General features: G+C 43.1%; 2 protein-coding genes across 16 annotated transcripts in view; both read left to right on the forward strand.

The window, feature by feature from the left end:
- The window catches only part of LOC113885608 (WASH complex subunit 2-like), a 45,311-nt gene extending 35,253 nt beyond the window's left edge, over window positions 1-10,058 (forward strand). For 3 of the 9 annotated variants that reach the window (XM_027531155.1, XM_027531157.1, XM_027531158.1), the window contains exons 23-31: window positions 529-711; window positions 2,756-2,884; window positions 3,009-3,089; window positions 3,667-3,789; window positions 4,750-4,812; window positions 5,166-5,378; window positions 7,027-7,632; window positions 8,761-8,938; window positions 9,724-10,058. In XM_027531155.1, coding sequence (XP_027386956.1) covers window positions 529-711; window positions 2,756-2,884; window positions 3,009-3,089; window positions 3,667-3,789; window positions 4,750-4,812; window positions 5,166-5,378; window positions 7,027-7,632; window positions 8,761-8,938; window positions 9,724-9,863 — 1,716 coding nt within the window. In that variant the 3' untranslated portion in view covers window positions 9,864-10,058. The remainder of the gene's footprint in view (window positions 1-528; window positions 712-2,755; window positions 2,885-3,008; window positions 3,090-3,666; window positions 3,790-4,749; window positions 4,813-5,165; window positions 5,379-7,026; window positions 7,633-8,760; window positions 8,939-9,723) is intronic. The other 6 variants (XM_027531159.1, XM_027531161.1, XM_027531156.1 and 3 more) reach the window with 5 other exon arrangements.
- Window positions 10,059-13,209: 3,151 nt separating this feature from the next.
- Window positions 13,210-25,139, forward strand: part of ZFAND4 (zinc finger AN1-type containing 4) — a 52,075-nt gene continuing 40,145 nt past the window's right edge. For 5 of the 7 annotated variants that reach the window (XM_027530516.1, XM_027530519.1, XM_027530520.1 and 2 more), the window contains exons 1-2: window positions 13,319-13,617; window positions 19,085-19,385. In XM_027530516.1, coding sequence (XP_027386317.1) covers window positions 19,202-19,385 — 184 coding nt within the window. In that variant the 5' untranslated portion in view covers window positions 13,319-13,617; window positions 19,085-19,201. The other 2 variants (XM_027530517.1, XM_027530522.1) reach the window with 2 other exon arrangements.

Genomic DNA, 25,139 nt, shown 5'->3' on the forward strand with positions numbered 1-25,139 from the left:
TAGTTGCAGAGTATAGAAAAGGCTTCTACAATTTAAGTGTCCAGTTCTATCAGTTAGATTCCTCCCTTGGAGTTATGTGTTAGTTAGTTAGTAGAGAATATATAATCCATTCACAGTGATTGGCTTTTGTGTTCTATCTGTGACTTTGAAGTTATTTCTAGCTCATGAGCAAGCTGTGTGACTCAGGGTTATAACTGATACATAATGTGTCTTGGTTGGATGGAGTTATACATACAGGTTTTAAACTGTACGTATAAAAAATCATCTTTTTTTGGGAAAAAAAATCATCTTTAATTGGAAAAATCATCTTTGATTACGAATTACCTGTTCTAGACCTTCCATTAGAGTGACTGATCAAGAATTGGCTGGAGTGTTTTGTCACCTAGGATAAGTGTGATTAGCTGTCATGCCCTGAAACAGATATGTTAGTAACTGAATTAGTGAGGAGCTTGGTAGGCCCCACAATAGTATTTGTGTTTCCAGATATTACTCACTTTTTTCCCTTAACCTTACTATTTCCATTTTCAGGAAGGATCTTTGAATGTACCTACTCAGGAAACAGCCAAGAACTCTGATTTATTTTCTTCATCATCCCCATTGGACAAAGGAACTAAAAGTAGAACCAAAACGGTTCTTAGCTTATTTGATGAGGAAGAGGATAAAACGGAAGATCAAAGCAGCTTCCAAGCTCTGAGAAAAGAAGTAGGAAAGGTGAGCCAAAGCTGTGAAGGTTCAGGCCTTCAGAAGGACAAGAGTGTCTCATCTCACTGTCAGTTCTGTGATGTGAGTTGCTGGATCATGGAGGGTTCCGGTTTCTTCACGTTCTGGCCTCACTGTTGTTGACTGCTCTGATGGCGGCCACATGCTGGTGAGGAGGTGGAGAAGCCGGTGCCCTCCTTCACTGCTGGTGAGGAGGTGGGGAAGCCGGTGCCCTCCTTCACTGCTGGTGAGGAGGTGGGGAAGCCGGTGCCCTCCTTCACTGCTGGTGAGGAGGTGGGGAAGCCGGTGCCCTCCTTCACTGCTGGTGGGGGGTGAAGTGGCGCTGCCGCTTCAGACGGCAGTTTGGGGCTTCCTCAGACTCTAAAACAGCAAGGTTACCACGTGACCCAGCAGTCCCACACCTAGGTGTGTATCCAAGAGAAGTGGAAACACACGCTCATGCAGAGACTCGAAGGCAATGTTCCTAACAGGTATTATTAAACAGCAAGGTTACCATGTGACCCAGCAGTCCCACACCCAGGTGTGTATCCAAGAGAAGTGGAAACACACGTTCATGCAGAAACTCGAAGGCAGTGTTCCTAACAGGTATTATTCATAATAGCCAAAAGATGGAAACAGCTTAGATGTCCACCAGCTGATGAATGGATAGACACAGTGTGTATAGCTATTCGAGAGAATATTCTCTGGCAATAAAGAGAGTAAATTATTAACGCATGCTACAACACAGATGAACCTCGGAAGCGTGTTGAATGAAACAAGCCGGGGGCAAAAAAACCACGTTATTATATGAATTCATTTATGTGAAATGTCCTGAATAGGCAAATCCATGGTGATACAAAGTATTAGATGAGTGGCTCCAGCGTCTGGGGGAAGAAGTGGACAGAAGTGGAGAGTGACAGCTGGCAGGTGTGGAGGTTCTTTCTCGGATGGTGAGAATTTGCTAAACTTAGATTGTAATGGTATTTGGACAACTCTGTGAATATACTATAAACCATTGAATTACACACTTCAGGTGAATTTTATCTCAACAGAGGTGTTAAAAAAAAAAGAAAACCAGCGCTGGGCCGTAGATTGCCAGTACTTTCTGTAAATCAAACTGAGGATATAGTCCAACAACCAATGTTCTATGATTTTTTTATTACACGAGTAGGATAGCCTTGCTTGTAAATGAGAGCTACACACAGTGAATGTAATACTTTGCTGCATTTTCTTCCCTTCTCTTACTGGATATGCTTTTGTATGTAGATTTCAGATATAAAACTTTTAATCTTAGTTGCCGTGTTACACTTTTATGTGTAATCAATAATCATTAATTTTAATGAGACACATTTTGTCAGAAATGAGTGTGTGTGTTTGTTTCTATCTGTGTTTGTGACACTAAAGAATGAAGGGAAGAATTTTAGAATGTGAAGTCTGGGGCATTATAGTATCAAACCAAGTAATGTGAGTAGTAATTTGCAAATGTCAGATACCCTAGCAAACAGAAAGAACTTGTTTGGAATCTGAAGGTAATGAGGTGGATGAGGATGGACAAAGTGGAAGGTTGGCGCATCCGCCTGTGCCCGGTATTTGGCCTAAGGTGCTGGTAAGCAGAAGTTAGGTAAATGTGCTTGACCACCTGTGAGTTTCTGCTATTAAGTCACCTGCCGTCTCTTCTTCCCTTTGGGAATGAGATAGAAAGAACTTGTTTAATTTTGTATTTTCATTCCTAAAATGTTCCTCAGTATAGAACTAGGACTAAAGATTGATGTTAAATAACAATTCAGATACCACACAAAGGTTGAAAGATCATCTTCCCAGATTATGTGTGTTTTATCTGTTTTTATAAATACATTCTCCACTGTGGCTGGTATCTCCTGAGTATTCCATTCTGTGCATGTGTCATTCCCTTTGTGATGGACACTCAGCTTGTGTCCAACCTTTGGACGCTATAAACAGAGCCACAGGGGACATCTTTGTTGTCTAATCTTTATATCTGTGTGATTTCCTTGGATAAATCGCTGGGAGTCTGGACATGACCTTCCCTCTTTCCTAGAGTCCTGATCCTGGTACCCGCCCCAAGAGCACAGGTGTCTTTCAGGATGAAGAGCTCCTTTTTAGTCACAAGCTCCAAAAGGACAACGACCCAGATGTTGACCTTTTCTCTGGCACCAAAAAATCCAGGGTCAGTTCCAAGTGGTTCTGCACAACATAGCTTTGTTTCTGTATTAACTAGCACTTCTGCCGCTCACCTGACTCTGTGAACTGGTTTTGTTTTGGATGTTGAATTTGAGTTTTGTCTGTTCTAGTTGTTAGAGCCCAGTGTTGGGAGCCTGTTTGGAGATGATGAAGACGATGATCTTTTCAGCTCTGCCAAGTCGCAGCCTTTGGTACCAGCCTTTTGTTCTCAATACTATGGCATGTGGGGAAACTTCTGGGAAAGGAAATGAATTATCCAATTGTACAGTTAAGGAATGTGCTCATAAGTAAATGAACAGCAAATGATGTGCCGATGAGGGCGTTCATGTTGTCCCCATCCTATGTTTCCTAGTTAACTAGCATTAAAGCAATAACTAACCAGGTTTTCTCACTGTGTTACAAATCTTGGGTGGTTCTAAAGTTGTTCATTGAAAGACCACTGCATGTGATAGGATGGCTGAGCACTCATGCCTTTCAGGCGCAAAGTTACAAATCTGAATGTTCATCTGTGTTGTCATTTCCCGCACCCCCGCCCCGCCCCTGCTTCTGCAGTAGCTTTTCTAAGGACTCTGTTTTCTCTGTACCGTAGAGAGGATGCCGGCAAAGTCAGTCTTCAGAAAGCTATTTCTGAAATGCTGCCCTTGTATTTGTTTGTTCAACCCTTGAGAAATGACTTTAAACTCAGAAGCCTTTTTTTTTTTTGCATTATGACTTTTCCTTAATGTCTTATGATACTTGACAGACTTTGGGTGTTCTTTGTTTTTGAAGATCCCAGAAAAGAAGAAGGTAGTGAAAAAAGACAACTCTATTTCCTCTGTCAAGAACCAGAAACATCCTGAGTCCACTCAGGGTATCAAAGAAAAAGACATATGGAAGTCGGAAACACCTCAGGTTAGAACTGATCTCTTTAAGGACTTGCGTCTCCTGTTTGCCTTATAACACAGATGAACTCCACCATGCCGCCCCAGGGTCGTTCAGAGCTCTCTTTATGAAGGAAGAAATAGCGACTGGGCTGCTTCTCTTTGCTTACTGCTTCCCCAGCCCTTGCTTCTCTCTCCTCTCCTCACTGCACGGTCTTTCCATGAATCTACACTTACCATTATTATTTTTGGAGTGCCTGCAGACTCAATTCCAAGGTAGAGTGAAGATAAAATGAACGTTTTCTTCCCCTGGAACCTCATTTCTGCCTTTGGGCTACCTTGGAGTAGGACTTCATTTGAATTAAGTATCAATTGCATCCAGTTTCTTGATTCCCTCTCTGTGGCTCTTCTGAGCTTGCTGCTGTCCGGCCTCCTCAGCAGTCTTCTCTGAGGCGCTCCTTCTGAGAGCAGACCAGGACTCGACAGTGTGTCCCGGCCCTGGCTCACAGCTGTCCTGGGATACCTCACTGAGGCCTCGGTGATCTGAGCTGTGGAAATGAAGCTCCAGGACTCGCACATCTCCAGTAACTCAAGTCTCAGCTTCTTTTGCTTCTAGAACTAGTGCATTAAGCTGTGGGTGAATTTCTGTGTGCGCTAATATTTACTGTGTGAGATAACCAGCGTGATAATGTTTCCAGCTGGTGCTCTAAACACTATAATTCTTACGAATCTTATTCATGATCTGTCTCTCCTTTACTCCATGTATGGTCTTAACAGCCTTCCCCTAACTCAACGGATAAGGAAGCACAAATGAAGTAATGTTCATGAAATGTTCTGAGAGTCCAGGAAAGATTCAAACGCTTTTTCCATTGTAGAATTACAGAAACCGATAGCTTTGTTCCATCACAAATTTATTTTCAGATATAAATGTGATCCAAGAGACACTTCTCTTTTCCCCAGTGGATTTTTAACTGAATGTAATTTCACGCAGGACTCACCAGGTCCCGCTCCACTTAAAACCAAAGAGCCATCCCCTCGGATCTGGAAAATACAAGTAATTATAACATGTCTGGAATCTTCATTGCCTGCCTTGTGGCATCTATCCACTTTTTTGGGTTTTCCTTTTTGTCAGCTGCTGCCGGTGTCTTCTCATCCCTTCCCCACCCTCTAGTCGTTGCTTCCTGTGTGCTGGGTCTGTAACACCTCTTCTTGGGCCCTGTGATGGGCACAGGTGATAGCCCTCCATCTCAGCTCAGAGTGGATCAGGAGATTTCCCTGCCTTTCTCTTTCTCCTCTCATATTATATACATCATGTACACCAAGTCTTTCCTCATGTGTCACAGTAACAATAATTGACTATTGTGTTTAAGAAAACAATACAGAGTCAGCTTCCTTTCGTTTTTTTAGGCAAATTTAGCGATCAACCCAGCAGCCTTGCTGCCTCCAGCAGCTCCCCAGATCTCTGGAATGAAGTCTGTTTTGCCAGAATCTGGTGCTCCTTCGTCGGAACCTGGGAGGATGCAGAGTCTGGACCGTGTGCCCACTCCTCCTGGGAGTGGGGAGGCTGGTGTGAGCTTTGACCTTCCAGCTCAGGCAGATACCTTACACTGTGCGAACAAGGTACTGAAGCCTTCTTTGCTTGCCTGCCTGCCCTTTTTTTTTTTTTTAAAGAAAAACAAACCAGAACAATTTGCATGTTTCTTCTGAATTCATCGGTAACACAGGATCCGCTGACCGCGATTCCTCATTTGAAGGAGGCGCCTCTTCTTTCCTTCAGCCTCCTCGCCTTCCTTCCACCTCCCTAGTTCTGTGTCCACCCTTCCACCACCCACGTTTGTTATGTTTATGTTCTAACTCAGTGGCTGGCTCACCAGCTTCTGGCTGCTCCCTGGAGACCTTCTAGACACTGAGCGGATCATATCCTCACCATGTACTTCCTCTGCTGTCTCCTTACTGCTCAAAAGAGAATGTTCAAGCTCCGTGGTTTAGTATTAAAGCCATTTACAGTCTGTGCTAACTGAAGCTTCCAGCTCCCACCAGTCCCCTCACACCGTCAGTCTAAATCGAGTCCTCAGGCACCATTCCCTGAACACACATGCCCCAGTGCGATGCTGCCATCCCTTCATGCCACCTTCTGAGTCAGCAGTGCTCTTTCCTCATTGGCAACTCTGCACAGACGTCACAGCTTCTGGCATATTTCCCCTCCTGCTCCTTGTCCTGGGCTCCCTTTCTGAGATCCCATGGCAGTTATCCCATGTCACACTGTTGCGCAAGACTGTGGACTTGTGCTGCATGGACCGTGACCTCTTTGGGGGTTTACTTTTATTTTAGTTTGTTCTCTTTTTTTTCTATCCAGTCTTCCTTCTCTAAGAAGTCTTAGCTGTACTTTGAGTAAGCAGTAGTACATAGGATGACCCTGCACATACATGCATTTTAAGTATTTTCAAAACTGTTTTCCTTACAAAAAAATAAAACATCCCTCGTTTTGTTATATTTCTGTTAGCTTTTTTGTTGTTCCTGTTAAGTTTAAATGGACTACTTCTTGAAATAATTTAGGAAATTTCCTTGAAATAGGCAAACACCATTGAGTACTTTGCCTAAAGTAGCATGTGCCTTTTTAAAACTACTTGACAGTGTATTTTGGAAAAGTATTATAAATACTGGGTTGTTACTAATAAGTGATGCATATTTTGTGATTACTAATAAGTGATGCATATATTGAAAGTTCTGATTCCCAGGCCACATTTTTTTTTTTTATGTGAAATATTTAAATTTGGATTTAGTGTTTGTTGACTGGAAGGAAAGAGCCCCTCTCTTTCTTCATTGTCTTAGTTCCCTGTTTCTGGAGCCTGATTTTTCATTAGCCCTCTGAGAAAGCTTAGTGCCAGAATCCCCCCGATTCTTTCCTGTTTTGAAAGATACCTGCGTTTAAACTAGGGCAGAGTAGGGCCCAGGGAGCACTGTGGGACACAGAGTGGTGTGGCCTCTAGGTAAGGGAAGCCTTATCAAACTGAACAAAAATTGTCCTCAAAAGACTCAAAAATGGGGGACACTAAAGGGTTAAGAATGACTTAGTCTTGGAGTAGTAGGAGCTATGGAATGCCTTTGGAAATCTGTAACAAATAACCTTGTCTGTATGTTACATAGTATCTTAATTGAAACAGACCAGACAACCTTACAGTATTTTGAGATGTTGGTTATTTGCTATGTTAGCTTGGAGCACCTTTTAAAAAACCATCAGATCAACGTGTGGTTCTTGCCATTGCAGACCCGGGTCAAAGTGAGAGGGAAGCGCAGACCGCAGACGCGCGCAGCTCGACACCTGGCTGCCCAGGAGTCCACTGAGGCCGAGGATGTGGGTTCCCCCAGGGGATTTGTGGCACAGTTGACAGATGGTGCCACATCACCAGATGGTCGTCAGCCACCGCTGAGGGCAGCTGGTGGAGCAGAAGAAGCAGTGGCAGCTGCCACTCCAACATGGGCAGGTGGTCCTGTGCCTGGAATGAACAGAGGCCCATTTGTGAAATCTGTGGGTCAGCCTCTTGAGGATGATCTGTTTGATTCTGGAGATATCTTTTCCAAGGGCATTGCATCTCAGTCCGCAGGAAGAAAAGCCAAGGTGAAGGCAGCCAGCAGCCTGGCCAACCTGGCAGAGGGAAGTAAAGACAGAAGCCCCATGTTCCCTGCTCTCGGTGAGACAGGCAGTGATGATGATCTCTTTCAGTCCATTAAACCAAAACCAGCAAAGAAAACAAATCCTTTCCCTTTCCTAGAAGATGAGGACGATCTGTTTACAGACCAGAGAGGCAAGAAGAATGGGTCAAAATCCAACAGTCAACAGGATATTATCTCAAAAGCACAAGATATATTTGAGGTAATAGGACATAAAAATACATCTTTGTGCCTGGTTCTTTGTTAAGGAAGATATCTGATTGGCTCATTCGAACCAGAGATTACATTAAAGCTGTTTTGTGGCTGCTCAGTATCTGCTTGCTTAGTAATTATACTTAAGTTTTCGTACTAATTATACTTAGGTTCTCTTATTAGGTTATCTTATTAGGGCTTCCCTGGTGGCTTAGACAGTGAAGAGTCCACCTGCAATGTGGGAGACCTGGATTTGATCCCTGGGTTAGGAAGATCCCTGGAGAAGGCAAAGGCTATCCACTCCAGTATTCTGGCCTAAAGAAGTCTGTGGACTGTATAGTCCATGGGGTCGCAAAGACTCCGACACGACTGAGTGACTTTCACTTTCTTTCTCTTATTAAATAACTCTGAAACTTATTCAGAAGTGATTTTCTGTTTTGTTCTTGGCCATTACCATTGACACAGGTCTTGATTTTTATCATTTTTATATAGATGTTGCTGCAGTCAGCATATATAAAGTGATACCTTTACAGCTTGGATGTTTAATCTCTGGTTCTTGGGGAAACGGGCCATGGCAGGAGCTGATGATTTAACACAGACAGCAAGGCCTTGGGTGATACTCTTCAGGAGATGTTCATTGAGCATCTGGATACTGGATGTCGTTAGGCAGATGTTTATTGAGCGTCTGGATACTGCATGTCATTAGGCAGATGTTTATTGAGAATCTGGATACTGGATACACAAGGTGAACCAGGACCCATGCTCTGTTCCCCAGAGCTCTCAGGGAGGGGAACTGGATCAGACAGGGCAGTAACGTTTCCAGGTAATGTTAAGTGCCTGAAACAACCCAGGGCAGTGGGGCAGAGTGGTAGATTGGTGTGCGAGGTGCTTCTTCAGGTAGCACTGGTAGAGAAGGGCTCTCTGTGCAGCTTGTGTTTTAGCTGGGACCTGGAAGAATGAAAAGGACTTTGCCAGGCAGAGATTTTGGGTAGTGCTCTCCAGACAGAGGAGCAGCTAATGTGGCTGTCACAGAACACCGTGGCAGTCGGCATTTCTTCAATTTGTTGAAATGAATGTATGTAGTAAAGAAAAAAAAACCTTGATTAAAAATTGTTTTGGTTGTTTTTTGGCTTACAAGGATGATATATTTGCTACAGAAGCAAATAAACCCTCACAAAAAACAAGAGAGAAGGAAAGAACATTTGACTCCAACTTGTTCGATGACAACATTGATATCTTTGCTGACCTAACTGTAAAACCAAAAGAAAAGTCCAAAAAGAAAGTGGAAGCTAAGTCTATATTTGACGATGATACAGGTAAGTTTGGTTTTCTGTACATGACAGAGAGAGTCATCACCGTTCAGTGACTTGATATTTCTCTCGCTGTCTTTGTCTTGACCCTTTCCTGGAAGACATTCCCTAGTTGGTTTCCTTTGACCTGCTCTATATTTCTGGGATAGACTGACGGTGGATAAGTAAATCGACTAGTCATTTTGTTGAAACCATGTTTTGTTATGATGGATGTCAAGAAATTTGATAAATATCCTAGTGGTGAAGAGCCTGGAGCTTGACTGTGAAGTCTAATTTAACTTTCATCTTACTGTGCCCCCTGCCAGTCATCCAAAGTAGGCATTAGACTGCGTTTTGGCATTGAGATCCTGCAAATTGATGTGTTTATTCTGAAAGACTGAGATTGGATTTTTCCCTTTGCTTATTTTTAGTGCCTTTTCCTTTTAAAACCCAAAGGCAAAAGAATGTAGAGTAGAAATGAGTATAATAACACAGATGGTAAAGCCATGGGCTGGACTGGAGATTAACTTATCCTCCTGCGTTTCCTCTCCTGCATGTGCACACACGGCTTTGTAGCTGAGAAAATTATACTCAGACAGAAACTCTAACTTGTATGTGATCAGAAAACTTGGTTAGTAGCAGAGTCAGGACCGGCTGGAGTCTTAGAGGCTTAACCTCCTCTTAGTGGTTTTAGGTATCCTGTGCTATTATCAGACTTGAGTCTTTGCTGGTTTGTGTAGATACGTCTTAAAAGCACACATTTTCTTGCCTATTCTGTGACTTTCTTTCTTTTTTTTTCCCCATTTTTAAAGATGATATCTTCTCCTCTGGTATCCAGACTAAGACAACCAAATCAAAAAGTCGATCTTCACAGAAAGTGACTGAATCGAGATCTGGACAGAAGGTTTCCAACATATTTGATGATCCCTTGAATGCCTTTGGAGGCCAGTAGAGTGTACAGGGTATCTTTCAGCTACATCCTTGAGTTAATGATGCTGTCTTCTGTGCTCCTTAACTGAATTATAGAAAACAAATACTGAAACAACTTGCTCACCTCTTGCCCAGCATACTTAATATTTTTCTGTACTGGTTTTAAAATCATGCTTAATTCTGCAAACAAAAATAAATGTTTCACAGTGTTACTATTTTTTAAAACCATATTTTGATTAGCCTTGGTGGGGCCATGGGTTTAGGGTCTATTAGAGAAGAAACCTATTTGTGCCTTTCATAGGTGGGTAGAGACTCCCAGAGGAAGCAAATGCCTGACATGACCAGAAGTCTTCCCTAAATAAATGGGAGCCCTAACTTAGAGCCTGGGCACTAGATAGAAGAAGAGGATAAGAGATTATACACTTCACGTGTCTTTGTGCTAGGAGAGCAGGTTTCCTCGCATTCCACTGAATTTTGAAGAGACCTTACAGGTCTGCTACAGTGAGTTGGCAAACTACAGTCCTCTACAGTTTGTTTATTTATTTATTTCTGAAAATAGAGTTTTACTGGGAGGCAGTCATACCCATTCATTTCTCTGGGAGTTGGTGATGGACAGGGAGTCCTGGCATGCTGCGGTCCATGGGGTCACGAAGAGTCAGACCCAACTGAGCAACTGAACTGATGGCTGTTGCACCCGTAGTAGGTAAACGCCAGAGCTGACGGCTGCGTCAGAGACTGGACGGCTCAGAGTCCAAGGTGTGTCCTTTGTGGCCCTTTACAGAAGCAGTTTGCTGACGTTGTCATAATGCATCCGTCTCCACTCCTTGGAGCTTTGCATTATTTTTTGAAAGCAGCGGAATGAACCCAGATAATGGTAGGGAGAAATGCTGAGGATGGGAATGTCGGCTTCTAGAGCACCACTGTTCCGTAGAACTCCACATTGATGGGAATTTTCTGTAACTGTTGTCCCCTGTGGATGGCGGATACTTCTAGTCTCTTCCTGTGTGGTGCTCTCTCGCTCACGAGTATTCAGTCCGTAACGTGGTGCAATCTTGTAAGCAGACCCAGTTGGCTTCACCCATTCTGAAGCCACTAACTTCTTTCTTTCTTGGATACTTTATAAAGTTGAATTGAGAATTGTTTATTCTCAGGAGATTTTGTATAGCTGTCACAGATCAGCTGTTCGTCCTGCTCTGCCGAGAGAGTGACCCAGATGGTACATACTAGTTTGCTGTTCCTTTTCCCTACCCATGTAATGCATCTTCCTTCTGTGCCTTAGGGTATTTGTATTCAGAGCTACTTGTATGCTCTTGAGTCAGAGCCCAATGTGGGATCTTCCTCACTCAGTAAGCATTTGTTAGACATGTGTTTCTTTTGGAATGATAAAATCTACTGACCCACCATTAGGACTGATTCCAGGGAATTCAAGAGACAGTAAAGTTAGAAAATATGCAAATTGCTATTTTGAGATGCTTGAAAGGGAGAGGGAACTTAACACTCACTGGTTCAATGGTTGGCACTATTCCTGTTTTCAAGTGGTAAAGAATTGATCTTCCAGTGCAGGAGACCCGAGAGGTGTGGGTTTGATCCCTGGGTTGGGAAGATCCCCTGGAGGAGGAGATAGCAACCTGTTCCAGTATTCTTGCTTGGAAAATTCCAGGTACAGAGGAGCCTGGGTGGCTACAGTCCATGGGGTTGCAAAGAGTTGGACCTGGCTGAGCATGCACACACACACATACAGTCTCCATAACTCTACCAGATACAGATATTGCCCTCATTTCACAGATGAGGCAAAATGTGGAAGCAAAGTAACATAGTGGAACAAGTTTGGAGTTTTGTGTTGAGGCCTAGATTTAAATCTGCCACTTAGAACTGTTTTGAGTGTAGGCAACTTGTTTTACCTTAGTTATTTCCTTCTTTGTCATTCATGTAGGGGCCTCAGTACCAACCTTGCAGGATTGTTAAGAGAGAGAATATGCAAAGATCTTCATTAATTATCTGGCACTTGAAACTTGGTAGATGATGATGATAATGAATTGGCTTCCAGTGTTGGAACCCAAGGCTTTTTTTTTTTTTTTAAATTGGAGGCTAATTACAATATTGTGGTGGTGGTTGCCATACATTGACATCAGCTCATTCACCTGACTCTAGCTTGTTCTCTCAGTTCTCCTGACTGGGAGGGGAGGCAGGCAGGTTTGGAAGCTAAGGTTTGATTCAGTAAGATTCACTCCATCATAGGCTGTCTACAAAGATAATAATCTTATCTTGTTCCTCAAGGAGCTCCAATCTACTCAGAATTTAAGAAGGAATCATTGGCGAGACAGCCTGAAGATGTGTGAAAGCCCCAGTACCTCCTCATAAACTTCAGTGTATTTTCAATTTTCTGAATTGTGGAGATAAATTGGTGGGTAGGTTCTCAGAGAATGTGAAAGGATGGGTGACAAGGATTAGATACTGCAGTTCATTTTAGACTGGTTCCTCTGAGTCACAAGATAAGGATTAGTAAAAGCTTCTGTGAGAGGGAGACTACTTTTATTGTCAACTAACTAATCCAACTAGTAAAACAATAGGCCAGGATAGTAGGAAAACTGTAAGGGTTGGATTTAGAACACCTATGGGAAATGAGAAAAAGCAGCAATGGAGGCCATGTCAGGCTGAAAGGCTTGTGTTGTCCGTTATGGTGTACACTAAGCTCAACAGCTTGACAATTAGAAAACAGAAGGGGCTGGCTGGTTGGGCATACCCAACACTGCAGTTTAACAACCCGAAGTACCCACTCAATTTCAACTCCGCACAATTCTCGGTAGGTTGGATGAGGAAAAAATGGGTAAGACCTACAGAACGTGTTTTCTTTCCCCCTTGCTTTCAACCAGGCATGGCAATGGCCCCACATTTCAGATAAGGTAGGCAGGACTAGAAACATTAGGGGACAGTGAAGTGCGTGGAGAAGCATCCATTCAAGGCATGGCTCCTGGGCCGCAGTGGAAGTGCACAGGTTCTTGGAAGACCATCGACTGGGACTATGGCTTCAGCAAGTCAGGCACCTCTAAGAGCGCCTTAGGTTGGTCTTGGTAAAGGTGCTGTCCACACCCTCGTCCGGCCACAGGCCAACCCTGTTGTTCCCAGAAGGCTGTGCGACTGGTCTCCTGCCGCCCGCTTTGGCCCTCGTCAGGCGGCCACTGTTAGTAATAAAGAACATCCGGGCTTCTCCTAACCGACAACCACCACCGAACGCGAAGGCAGCCTGGGCTTCCGAGCAACCGCCGGCATCCGGCGGTCAGGTCCCGCCCCCGACCCCACTGATTGGAGGGCGACGCGAGCGTTGGCGAGCGATTGGTACGCGGTGTCACAAAGGGGCGGGGTCGCGGCGGCGGCGGCGGAGCGTTGCTCGTCGGTGCCTGCAGCAGCGTCGCTCGTGGGGCGGCGCCTCCTTAAAGACCTGCGGGCGGGCGAGCGAGTGGAAGAGAGCCGGTGAGGGCGAGCGGCCGGATGGGGAGGGCGCCCAGGGTCGCGGGCCGCTGAGTCGGGCCGCGCTGTTGCCGCTGGCCTCTTGGCTGCGCCCCCTCCGCCGCCGCTGCCCCGAGACCGGCACGGTGGGCTGCTTTGGCGGAGGAGACTGTCTCCACTTTCCGCCCCGACGCGGGGTGCCCGCCCCGCCGGACAGGTGCTTCCCTGCGAGTCGCCGATTCTGACGCGGAGCCTGACCTCTGCGGTCCTGATCGGGCCAGTGCGTGTGCGTAGCCGGAGTTTATCCTGGAGGAGCACGGGCTGCGCAGGTGACTCCGTCCTCTTCAAATGTCTGTACTTTGAAGGCTCGAGAAGGCTTTGGCTCCGAAGAGCTTCCCAATCCCGCTGGAAAACTGATTTCAGAGCTTAGGGTACAGATGCGTGACGTGGTGGATGTAATTCTGAAGCATATATTTAAAACTTACGGATATTTCCAGACATTAGTAAAAACAGTTCATTAAAAGTTGGTATATTTAAGGGCTGCGTAATATGCTGGATCTCTTCATGTCGGGAGAAGAGTTTAAAAGAACTGCTTTTATATGACTAATACTCTTTAGAACAGAGAGGATAAAGCTGATTTTGAGGTACTGAAATTAGTTATTCAGCACGGTCCTGCGTTACCTGTCTTTCATTTCCCTTACATCTGTGGTGATTGTATTTTAAGAACTTTTTCAGAGGACAAGAGAGAAATGTTTGCTGTCATTACTCTTAATAGCTAAGCATTTTTTAAAAATTATTGGTAAAAATTCTGGAAGTAATTTCCCCCCCCCCGCTGCATTCGTCCTTTCTTCCTCCTCTTCTGTTTTTTTCTTTTTTAAGCTGTCCTTGTATCCTGTTCCATCCTGTTTTTGATTCTTCATTGCCCCTCATTTTCCAGCATTTTAGGGTTCCATAGTAAGCTCAGTCTAGCATATTCAGCCACAACTTTCAGAAGGTGTCCTGATGCAGTGATTTCTACTACTGAGGAAAGGTATAATTATTTCTTAGAGGCATACATTTCAGTTTCGAATTTGATTACCAATCTTGCTTCTTTTTGGATGTTGGAAATTACTGCATGATTAGGACCTAGATTTGTGGCAGTGCCCTAGTACCAGGAATGCTCGTCTTAAGTCGCTGTTTTTTCTTTAGACCATAATTACTGTATCCATTCTCACTGTAGATGAAGGGCTTCCAAACTTGTCTTTATGTTACCTTCTCCCATCTCCCACCCCTTGTTTTATTATATTCAGGGTATTGCTGTGGAAGTCTACTGTGGTGAAAGAAATGCTTTTTATGTTTGTCTCTGAGTTCTTTGGGCAGGCACTGGTCACCCATGGCTTTATTTTTCTAATGCTCAGTTTAATATTCTGACCCCTGACCTCTCTTACTAGATCTCTTACTGTGTAGATAAAAGTGCTCTTGGCTTTGAGGGTACAGACACTGAGAATTCTGTAGTATGTTCTTATTTGATATAGCATGGTAAGTATGTTCTTACGAATCCACATTCTATCCAAAATCATATTTTGAATCCAAAAACAGTCATTTCAGTGAGATGGAAAAAGGGGTTAGGGGTTCATTTTATACATTCATTATTTCTACAGGCCTGTGAAGATATTAAGGAAATGAGAAACACAGCCTGAGCAATATAGCCATATATTTGGCTTTTACGTGAAAGTAACGGTCTTTTACCACTATCGCCAGCAGTAGTATTAGCACAATACTTTGTGTTATTAGGACTTCCCTGGTGGCTCAGACTGTAAAGCGTTGGCCTACGATGCGGGAGACCCGGGTTCAATCCCTGGGTCAGGAAGATACCCTGGAGAAGGAAATGGCAACCCACTCCAGTACTCTTGCTTGGAAAATCCCATGGACGGAGGATCCTGGTAGGCTATGGTCCATGGGGTCGCAAAGAGTCGGACACGACTAAGCCACTTCGCTTTCACTTTGTGTTATTATATTTATTACTCATTATTTTGATAGTATAACAGCACTTGAAGCAGCTTGCTGCCAGCAAAAGCTTTTCTTTCATCATATCTTCAGGACCTTTTGCAGTATATGCACAATGCAATTCAGGTTCCCTGGTTAGTTAATTATATTAAATATACTTCATTATATTAAATATGGGCCAGAATACTGGAGTGGGTAGCCTATCTCTTCTCCAGAGGATTTTCCCAAACCAGGGATCGAACCAGGGTCTCCTGAATTGCAGGTGGATTCTTTACCAGCTGAGCCACAAGGGAAGCCCTGTATTATAGTTTTGCTCTAAAAATCAGTTGAGAGGGTGAAAATTTATTTACTTTCTCATTCAACAACCTTTTAATGTGCACCAATATGTACAAAATACTGTTTTAGGTGATGGGGCAGTAAATCCTTCCCTTAAGTAGCAAAAAAGCCATTTTAAAAATGAAACTGATTGTAATGGGTGCACTGTATTATGGAGGTCAGAGTGTGAAGGGGAGTAACCATAAAAGGTTTTGTGGACTAGCTACTATTTGAGTTGAGTCTTGAAAGGTCATAGGTGCTTGTCAAGTGGCCAGGTGTGGGGATGGCAGTGAGGAGAGGAGAGCAGGAGCAACGATATAGAGACCAATGTATTCTGAAGCTGCAGGTGCAAATGATTATTGGAGAGAATGCCCGAGGTATTGCAGGACGGGATGAGCTATGTGTATAAATGAAGTAGGGCTTGGGAGCCTTTCTAAGGAGTCAAATTTGTAGACAGTGGGAACCCATTGTGGGGCCTTGAGCTAAGGAATAACGTGATCAGTTCTACATTTTAAAAAGATAACCGTGCTCTACATTGCATGTTATTAGCGAAATGCAAATTAAAGCAGTGAAATACCATTCCATTCAGTTCAGTTCAGTCGCTCAGTTGTGTCCGACTCTGCCACCCCATGAATTGCAGCACGCCAGGCCTCCCGTTACATGCCTGTTAGAATGGTCGGAATCCAGATCACTGACAACATCAAAAGCTCATGAGGAAGTAGAGCAGTAGGAGCTATTCATTGCTGGTGGGAAAACAGTATAGAACAGCCACTTTGGAAGACAATTTGACCGTTTCTTAAAAGTTAAACATATTTACCATAAGATCTAGCAGTTATACTCATTGGTATTTACCCCAGTAAGTCGAAAACTTAACGTCCATACAAAAACCTGCACTTGGATGTTTATAGCGGCTTTATTTATAATTGACAAAACTTGGAATCAACCAAGAGGTGTCCTTCAGTAGGTGAATGGATAAATAAACTTTGGTACATTCAGGCAGCAGAAAGGTTTTCAGTGCTCTAAAGAAGTGGGCTATATCAGCCCATGGAAAAACATAGACGAAACTTAAATGCAAATCACTAAATGAAGGAAGCCAATCTGAAAAGGCTACATACTGTATGATTCCAACTGTATGACATTTAGGAAAAGGCAAAACTATGGGGATGGTGAAAAGATCAGTAGATCAGTGGTTGCCAGGGATTGAAGGGAGAGAAGGATAAAGAGGCAAAGCACAAAGGATTTTTAGGGCAGTGAAGCTGTTCTGTGTTACTATAATGATGTTACTACAATCGGTAGTTTGCAAAACCAAGAGTGAACCCTAACGTGAACTGTGGGCTTTGAGTGATGCTGCTGTGTCAATGTGTTCATTGATTGTAACAAATACACTACTCTTATGTAAGTTGTTGGTAGTGAGAGGCTGTGCGTGTGTGCGGGCAAAGAGTGTATGGAAATTCTGTTGTTCAGTTGCTAAGTCGTGTCTGACTCTGCAACCCACCGACTCCCCACTCCAGGCTGTCCTGTCCTTCACTGCCTCCTGGAGTCTGCTCAAATTCATGTCCATTGAGTCTGCAATGCTATGTAACCATCGCGTCCTCTGCCACCCATTTCTCCTTTTGCCTTCAATCTTTCCCAGCATCTGGGTCTTTTCCAGGGAGTTGGCTTTTTTCATCAGGTGGCCAAAGTTTCGGAGCTTCAGCTTCCGCAACAGTCCTTGCAATGAAAATTCAGGGTTGATTTGCTGTATTATTGACTGGTTTGAGCTCCTTAAAGTCCAAGGGACTCTCAAGAGTCTTCTCTAGCACCACAGTATGAAAGCATCAATTCTTTGGCGCTCAGCTTTCTGTATGGTCCAACCCTCACACCTGTACATGACTACTGGAAAACCCATTGCTTTAACTCTACAGACTTTTGTGGTAAAGTGATGTCTCTGCTTTTTAATGTGCTGTCTAGGTTTGTCATAACTTTCCTTCCAAGGAGCAAGCGTGTTCTAATTTCATGACTGCGGTCACTGTCTGCAGTGATGTTGGAGCCCAAGAAAATAAAATCTGTCACTATTTCCACTTTATCCCCTTCTGTTTGCCATGAAGTTATGGGACTGGATGCCATGATCTTAGTTTTTTGAATGTTGAGCTTCAAAACAGCTTTTTCACTCTCCTCTGTACTTGGAGACTGTACTTTCTAGGAACTCTATACTTTCTGTTTTATCTTGCTGTGAACCTAAAACTGCTCTGAAAATAGTTTATTTAAATGGAAAACAGATTCAGGCTTTAGGCTATCTTAGGTTCATTTCCTCATTTAGTCTGAATGCGTGGTTTCACTGCAGTGCCTTCTAAAGTCAAATATTAAGTAATTTTAAAATTTTGTGTGATCTTTTCAAATATAATTAAGAATAAAATAATTTCTGAACTATGTGATATGATACCTTAATCCAGTTTTTATTAAACTTTCCTTTTTTTTTTTAAGAAAAGATAACTGACATTCTAGAGAATGGATCAGAATAATGAAGGGCAAGAGTCAAAGATCATAGCTAGGCTATCACAATTTCTCCATTAAGAGCTAATTATGGCCTGAACTAGGTCCTAATCAGTGAGGTTGGAGAGGGTCATGTGTTACAGAAATGTTAAGTTCTCCTGTTAGAATTGGTCACATCTGGATACCTTGAGGATTGTGAAAAAATATAAAATGATTCCTGGGTTTCTGGCTCAAGTGACTAGGTTAATGGTGGTGCTCTTTACCAGGACGGGGACTAGGACAAGGAGGAGGTTTGTGGACAAGATGCTTAGTTTTGGACGTGTGGGATTTCAGATGCCTGTGGAAATCATCTCTGTAGAATGGAGATATAGGTTATTAATTAAACCACATGTTTTAAAAAATAAGTGCTCTCTTACTCACATTGTTAATGAAAATTGCAGTGAGTTCAGTGATATATGCTTTGGCAAAAAAAAAAAAAGTAAAAAATTTATCATTCATTTTTTCTTCTTGATTTTTGCACTGCCCTTGTGTTCCCATTCTGTTCGCCTAGTCTTCCAGATATTCTTTTCCCACTTGGAGGTTTTACCCATTCAGTGTGATTCAAATGTACAATGTCTATAACATTATGCTTTATGTGGGTTATAAATGTAACTTGTGTATTTCAGGAAAGGATGTGCATAACATTCAAGGTCTTGCAAATGTATACCTACATGTTGAAGTCATTGGTTTAAGTATCATTAACAAGAAGACATATAATTTGTTCAGCATGCAGTATACATAAGTAACTGCTGAGTTCTAGTAAGATAAAATGTATCAAATATATCTATTCTTAATAATCTTACATTCTAACCGGTAGAGAGTGCTTTCAAAGACAATCGTGAATAGTTGAGGAGTAGACATAGTAAGCACTAAAACGAATTCTGGGCTGTCTGGAAGATTGATATAAGCCAGAGTTCAGAAAATCTCTGTGGAGGATTGAGACTTTCACATGGGCTTGTTAAAAAAATTATTCTTGTTTTTTAGGTATAAAACTCAAAACATGAGCAACCATATATATAACCAGTGTTCAAAGCTGATTTGGCTAGAACTGGAATACAGTTGCCTACAGCATATTCCAGAGGAATTAGAAAAGTCAAAGTAATGGATAACAGGAAAGATCCTCCATTCTTCAATGAAGATAACGTGGGACCATTGTACTGCAGACTTCCTTTTTATGATACCATGGAGCTCTTCATTGAAACACTGACTGGAACTTGTTTTGAGCTGAGAGTTTCACCCTTTGAAGCTATCATTTCCGTGAAAGCGAAAATTCAAAGATTGGAAGGTACTAGTCTATTTAAAAAATTTTTAGAATATGAGGATTAAATTTGTTCTTCAAGATTGTGTAATACCTTTTTAGCTTTTCTTGTGGAGAAATGTCGACCATACATGGATTAGAATCGGATGATGAATCCTTATATGGCCCCTCTTCTGCCTCAGCAGTTACCATGAACTGTCTTGCTTCCATTCCTGCATTTCCCCCGCTCTTCCCTTTCTACCAGATTTTTTTGAAGCAAATCCCTGGCATTATGTTAATGTGTGAAACAATATTTTAAAATGGTTTTTCAGCAGGTTATAATGATGTGCAAATTCTGCTGTAACTACCTTACAGTAATAATTTAGTGACTCTTTTTACTTTTTTACAGTGCTTTGCAAAAATTTTTTTTTTAATGTGGAGATTTTCTGAGGAGAGTCTTTGGTGTACATTTACATAGATTTGAAGTTTCCTCAGTATAGAGGTGGAGAAGGCAATGGTACCCCACTCCAGTACTCTTGCCTGGCAAATCCCATGGATGGAGGAGCCTGGTAGGCTGCAGTCCATGGGGTCGCGAAGAGTCAGACACGACTGAGCGACTTCCCTTTCACTTTTCACTTTCATGCACTAGAGAAGGAAATGGCAACCCACTCCAGTGTTCTTGGAGAATCCCAGGGACGGGGCAGCCTGGTGGGCTGCCATCTATGGGGTCGCACAGAGTCAGACATGACTGAAGCAACTTAGCAGCAGCAGCAGCAGCAGTATAGAGGGATACTGAATGTTGTATAATATCTCTTTTTTGACTGGTGTATTTGTGAAAAGTGTTAAGAGTTACTTTGTGTTAAAAATTAGTCTTTTTCTTTGGCAGATTTCTGAAAGAAGTGGTTTTTTGCCATTTACAGTTGAGCAAACACTAGAAAATTGTTCCATGTAACACTAAATGGGTCTTTGCATTTTGTGCCAGCTAGAACTAGCTTATAATTTAAGGCAGAAACTAGCATTGCCCTCCAGCCCAGTTTAAGTTCAGAATTAAAGGATGAGGAGGATTGGAATTTATCCTTGTAAAGTCAAGGATATTGGTATTTGAGCTTCTGAATGATAGTTCATTTTTGACTTTGTTCTGCTTTTTTATATATATGATGTTGTAATGGTAACTTTTTAGGAGCAGGAAGATTGAAAAAAAAACAACAGCCTCTTGTGTTCTAAATAATCTCTGCATTATTTTCTAGCTTTCATGCATAATCTCTGAGCAGCTAAAGCACTCTAGAAGGAATCCTGTTTAGTTATCTTAATGTCAGAAGAGTAAATTTGGGCTTAGGGAAGATTAGGGACTCATCCAAGAGAACTATTCACTGACAGGATTGGATAAGAGCCAAGATGTAGGAGACATTGTCAGGATAAAAGCAGTGTACTTTGTAGTTATTAGACAGTTGAATCCTAGTTTAGACATACAAAACAAATATACCTATTGAGAGATTAAATGAAGTAATGTAGAACCTCTGCTGTCTTTGCTAGGGCTGTCATAACAAAATGCCATAGAATAGGAGGCTTAAATGACAGACATTCATTTTCTCACAGCTCCAGAAACTGCAAGTCTGAGATCAGGGCACCAGCACGCTCAGGCTCTGCTGAGGCTGTCTCCCTGACCTGCAGATAGGCTTGCTTTCAGTCCTCACACGGGCACATCTTCTTATAAGGATGCGGATCCCGCCGTAAGGGCCACACCCTCATGACCTCATCTAAACCTGATAATCTCCCAGAGGTCCCATCTCCGAATGCCGTCCCTCTGGGGGCTTAGGCTTCGAGATGTAAACTTGGGGGATGCAGCTCAGCTCGCAGCACTTAGAGCAGTGGCCGTGCTCCGTGTGCTCAGCCACGCCCCCTCTGCCACCCCGTGGACTGCAGCCCGCCAGTCTCCTCTGGCCATGGGAGTTCCCAGGCAAGAATACTGGAATGGGTTGCCATTTCCTTCTCCATGGAATATTCCCGACCCAGGGATCGAACCTGAGTCTCTTGTGTCTTCTGCATTGGCAAGCAGATTCTTTAGCACTGCGCCGCCGGGGAGGAGAGACAGTCCTTATTACAGAAAACGCCGCTGTGCTCCTCACTTAGGCTGGAAGTGCCTGCAAACCAGGGTTAGCATGCTTAGCCGTCAGAGAAGCAGCGTAGAAGACAAACTCATACCTGAGACTCACCCACCTGTGAACAGTTCACTCAGGTACCTGGAGACGTAGGATCAACTCTCTCTGCCAGGGGAAGGAAAGGTGGGAGGCACCGCTGGTGGTCAGTAGACCTTAATTGCTGTTCCCATTCCCCACCCTGTAGCCCTCACCCCTTCTTTCCTTCCTGTTCTTTAAGCTTTGGTAACTCCTTGCAGCATGTGGGCAGGGACAGTCACTCTTCTTCAGGAGGCTTCGAGAGGGATTCCTTCATGTAAAATGCATTCTAATCCTTTAGTAGGGGATCTTTCTATCCTGCCCTGGACAACATTTGAGAGTAACATTTTGGACCAGTCTCCCAAGAGAGAGGAGTATGGCACAGGGCAGAGGCGACACCGCTCGGCCTAGTTATTCAGGAAATGGTTGTCTGCTGCATTGCTCTTCCTGTTGGGCAGCTGTGGGAAGCTGGGAACTAGAGCATCATAGAAGAGAAGAGGGTAGATGGAGAGCACTGCAGAGAAAGGTTGAAGAAGTGTGCTGGATAGACGTGATGAGGCTTAATGAGGAAGGAGCAGTACCTACAAGGGAATCTAAATGGGCCTCGATGGGCCAGGAGCACTGAAGCCACGCTGCCTGATTCCAGATTTCCAGCTGAGTAAATTAGCCTCTCTTTACCTCAGTTGTGCTAATTAAAAGTGGGAATAATAATAATAGCTATTTCAAGGAGCTGTTCTCAGGCTCGAATGAACTGAATGAAAAGCGCTCAGCAGAGCATCTGTGCTCTGTTAGTCTGTGGAGATAGTGCGATCCGCGCTGACCAATATAAATGCTGTGCCCTTGGGAGGAGATGCGCTTTAGTTCTGAGTTTCCGGAGAAGGGAAATTGTTTGGAGCTTATCATTACGTAGAGCAGTGATCTGTAGAGAAGAGTACGTAGTACTCAGAGGATAGGAATTGGAAAGAAAACATGTGCCAAGAAAGGTAAGAAATTATTGTCACCTGGCTCTTCATTGCCACGGCAGTGGATTCCCTGGCTTGCCATCAAGTCATTGGCATTACTGCTTCCTAACAGAGATTTCTGTTCATGGGTTAGGATTGTTGTCCTGGACAGTTTTTTGAGTAGATGGGACCATGGTAATAGTTCTGACCAGCGAGCTATGAATGGAAGTCTCCATCAGCCTGAGTCTCTGAGTGGCTCTAGTGAGCAGAGCCCTCATCATGACATGCAGTAGACATGTGACTTATGCAGAAAATAAGTTACATGTCACTTAAACCACTGACATTTTAGGCATGGTCTGGGATAAGTTCAATTTAACCTACTTTATTTTGCCTCATACAGTATCAAGTAGGCATCCTTTTTTTTTTTTTTTTTAACTTTATAGTTATCCAAATACCACCCACGGAGCTAGTCTAGCCTCTCCTCACTAATTTAATGCCTGTCTCTCTTCCATTTTTGTGTGTAGACGCAACTGTCAGTCGCCTGATGGGTCTCCCTGTGCCAGTATTGCACTGTCTCTCTGTGAGGCTTCAGGCTCCTCTAGTTTCCTTGTTTGGCCTCCTCTGTTCTCTTTGGGTTGCCCTGAGAACTCCTCCGTAGAAAGAATCTGCGTGCTGTAGCCCTTTCTGTTGTAGCCTACTGTTTTACACTAGGGTCCTGCTAGTGTGGTGGTAAGGTACTGGGGAGGGGAGACTGTCTGTGTCTAATGATTAAATCTCAGGCTTTCAGTGGGCCCGTGTCTCTGGGGCAGAGTGTTTCTTAGCTTCTTACCTTTCCCCACCATACAATCACTTAGGTGAAAAAGCAAGAACAGAGGAGTCTGGAATCACCGAAATATCCTTGCACCAGGTGGGATCAGCCCCTAATAAAGTGAGTTGGCCTCCATTATGGAGAATACTCTGGAATTTTTCATAATGTTTATGTCCCCCTCCCTCTGCCTGAGCTGTAGGGGAATCTTTCTTGACTTCTGAGTAAGAACCTCATGGAGTTTCTAGAGATAAAACTCTCAAAAGTGTTACAGCTCCACTATGACTATGACTTCAGGGATTCCTCAGTCCCATGTTAGCCATACTCAGCCTCTACCAGATCCTGAAACTACCATTTACATTTTCCTTCCAGCTTACGTCACTGGAGGCTTCTGCTTCAGGTAAGCAGATCTTGGCTGTAACTCTTTGGGTTTTCCTATCTGTAGGTTTGGGCGTGGTGGTTTGCCATCCTGCCTCATATTTCTGGTGGCTCCAAGAAAAGTTGTTTGTTGAATTTCAGTTTGTTCAACCTTTTTCTTATTGTAAGGGTGGGAGTGGCAGCTCACATGCCCTGTACATGTTTTACATAAAACTGGAAGTCTAAACTTTCTTCTAAATGTAACCATTTATGATTTAAAATTTCCTTCCAAGAACTGTGTTAGCCAAATCCTACAAGTTTTCATAAGTGGAATTTTGTTGACATTAAATTCTCAGAGTTTGTTTTGCCAGAAATACTTATTTTTTACTATTTAAAAATTGTGTTAGGGGCTCTGTAGCCACAGTTATATATAGGATTGGATACATTTAATCACTTTAAAAATAATTTATTTATTTTAATTATAGGCTAATTACTTTACAGTACTGTGGTGGTTTTTGCCATACATCACGTGAATCAGCCATGGGTGTACATGTGTCCCACCATCCTGAACCCCCCTCCCCTCTTCATCCCCACCCCACCCCTCAGAGTTGTCCCAGAGCACCAGCTTTGAATGCCCTGCTTCATGCATCGAATTTGCACTGGCCTTCCATTTCACGTGTGATAATACACGTGTTTCAATGCTGCGCTCTCATACAGTCCCCCCTCTCCCTCTCCCACAGAGTCCAAAAGTCTGTTTTTACATCTGTGTCTCTTTTGCTGTCTTGCATATAGATTCGTCATTACCAATTTTTAAAATTCCGTATGTGTGTGTCAATATACTGTATTGGTGTTTTTCTTTCTGACTTACTTCACTCTGTATAATAGGCTCCAGTTTCATCCACCTCATTAGAACTGATTCAAATGCATTCTTTTTAATGGCTGAGTTAATATTCCATTGTGTATATGTACCACAGCTTTCTTATCCATTCGTCTGCTGATGGACATCTAGGTTGCTTCCATGTCCTGGCTATTACAAACAGTGCTGCGATGAACACTGGGGTATACGTGTCTCTTTCCCTTCTGGTTTCCTCAGTGTGTATGCCCAGCAGTGGGATTGCTGGATCATAAGGCAGTTCTATGTCCAGTTTTGTAAGGAATCTCCACACTGTTCTCCATAGTGGCTGTACTAGTTTGCATTCCCACCAACAGTGTAAGAGGGTTCCCTTTTCTTCACACCCTCTCCAGCATTTATTGTTTGTAGACTTTTTGATGGCAGCCATTCTGACCTGCATGAGATGGTACCTCATAGTGGTTTTGATTTGCATTTCTCTGATAATGAGTGATGTTGAGCATCTTTTCATGTGTGTGTTAGCCATCTGTATGTCTTCTTTGGAGAAATGTCTGTTTAGTTCTTTGGTCCATATTTAGATTGGGTTGTTTATTTTTCTGTTATTGAGCTGCATGAGTTGCTTGTGTATGATTTGATCACTTTTTGTAGTTTATACTCACTCCCAATATTCTGACC

Source organism: Bos indicus x Bos taurus, chromosome 28 (genome assembly GCF_003369695.1).
Source record: "Bos indicus x Bos taurus breed Angus x Brahman F1 hybrid chromosome 28, Bos_hybrid_MaternalHap_v2.0, whole genome shotgun sequence".
Classification (NCBI taxonomy): domain Eukaryota; kingdom Metazoa; phylum Chordata; class Mammalia; order Artiodactyla; family Bovidae; genus Bos; species Bos indicus x Bos taurus.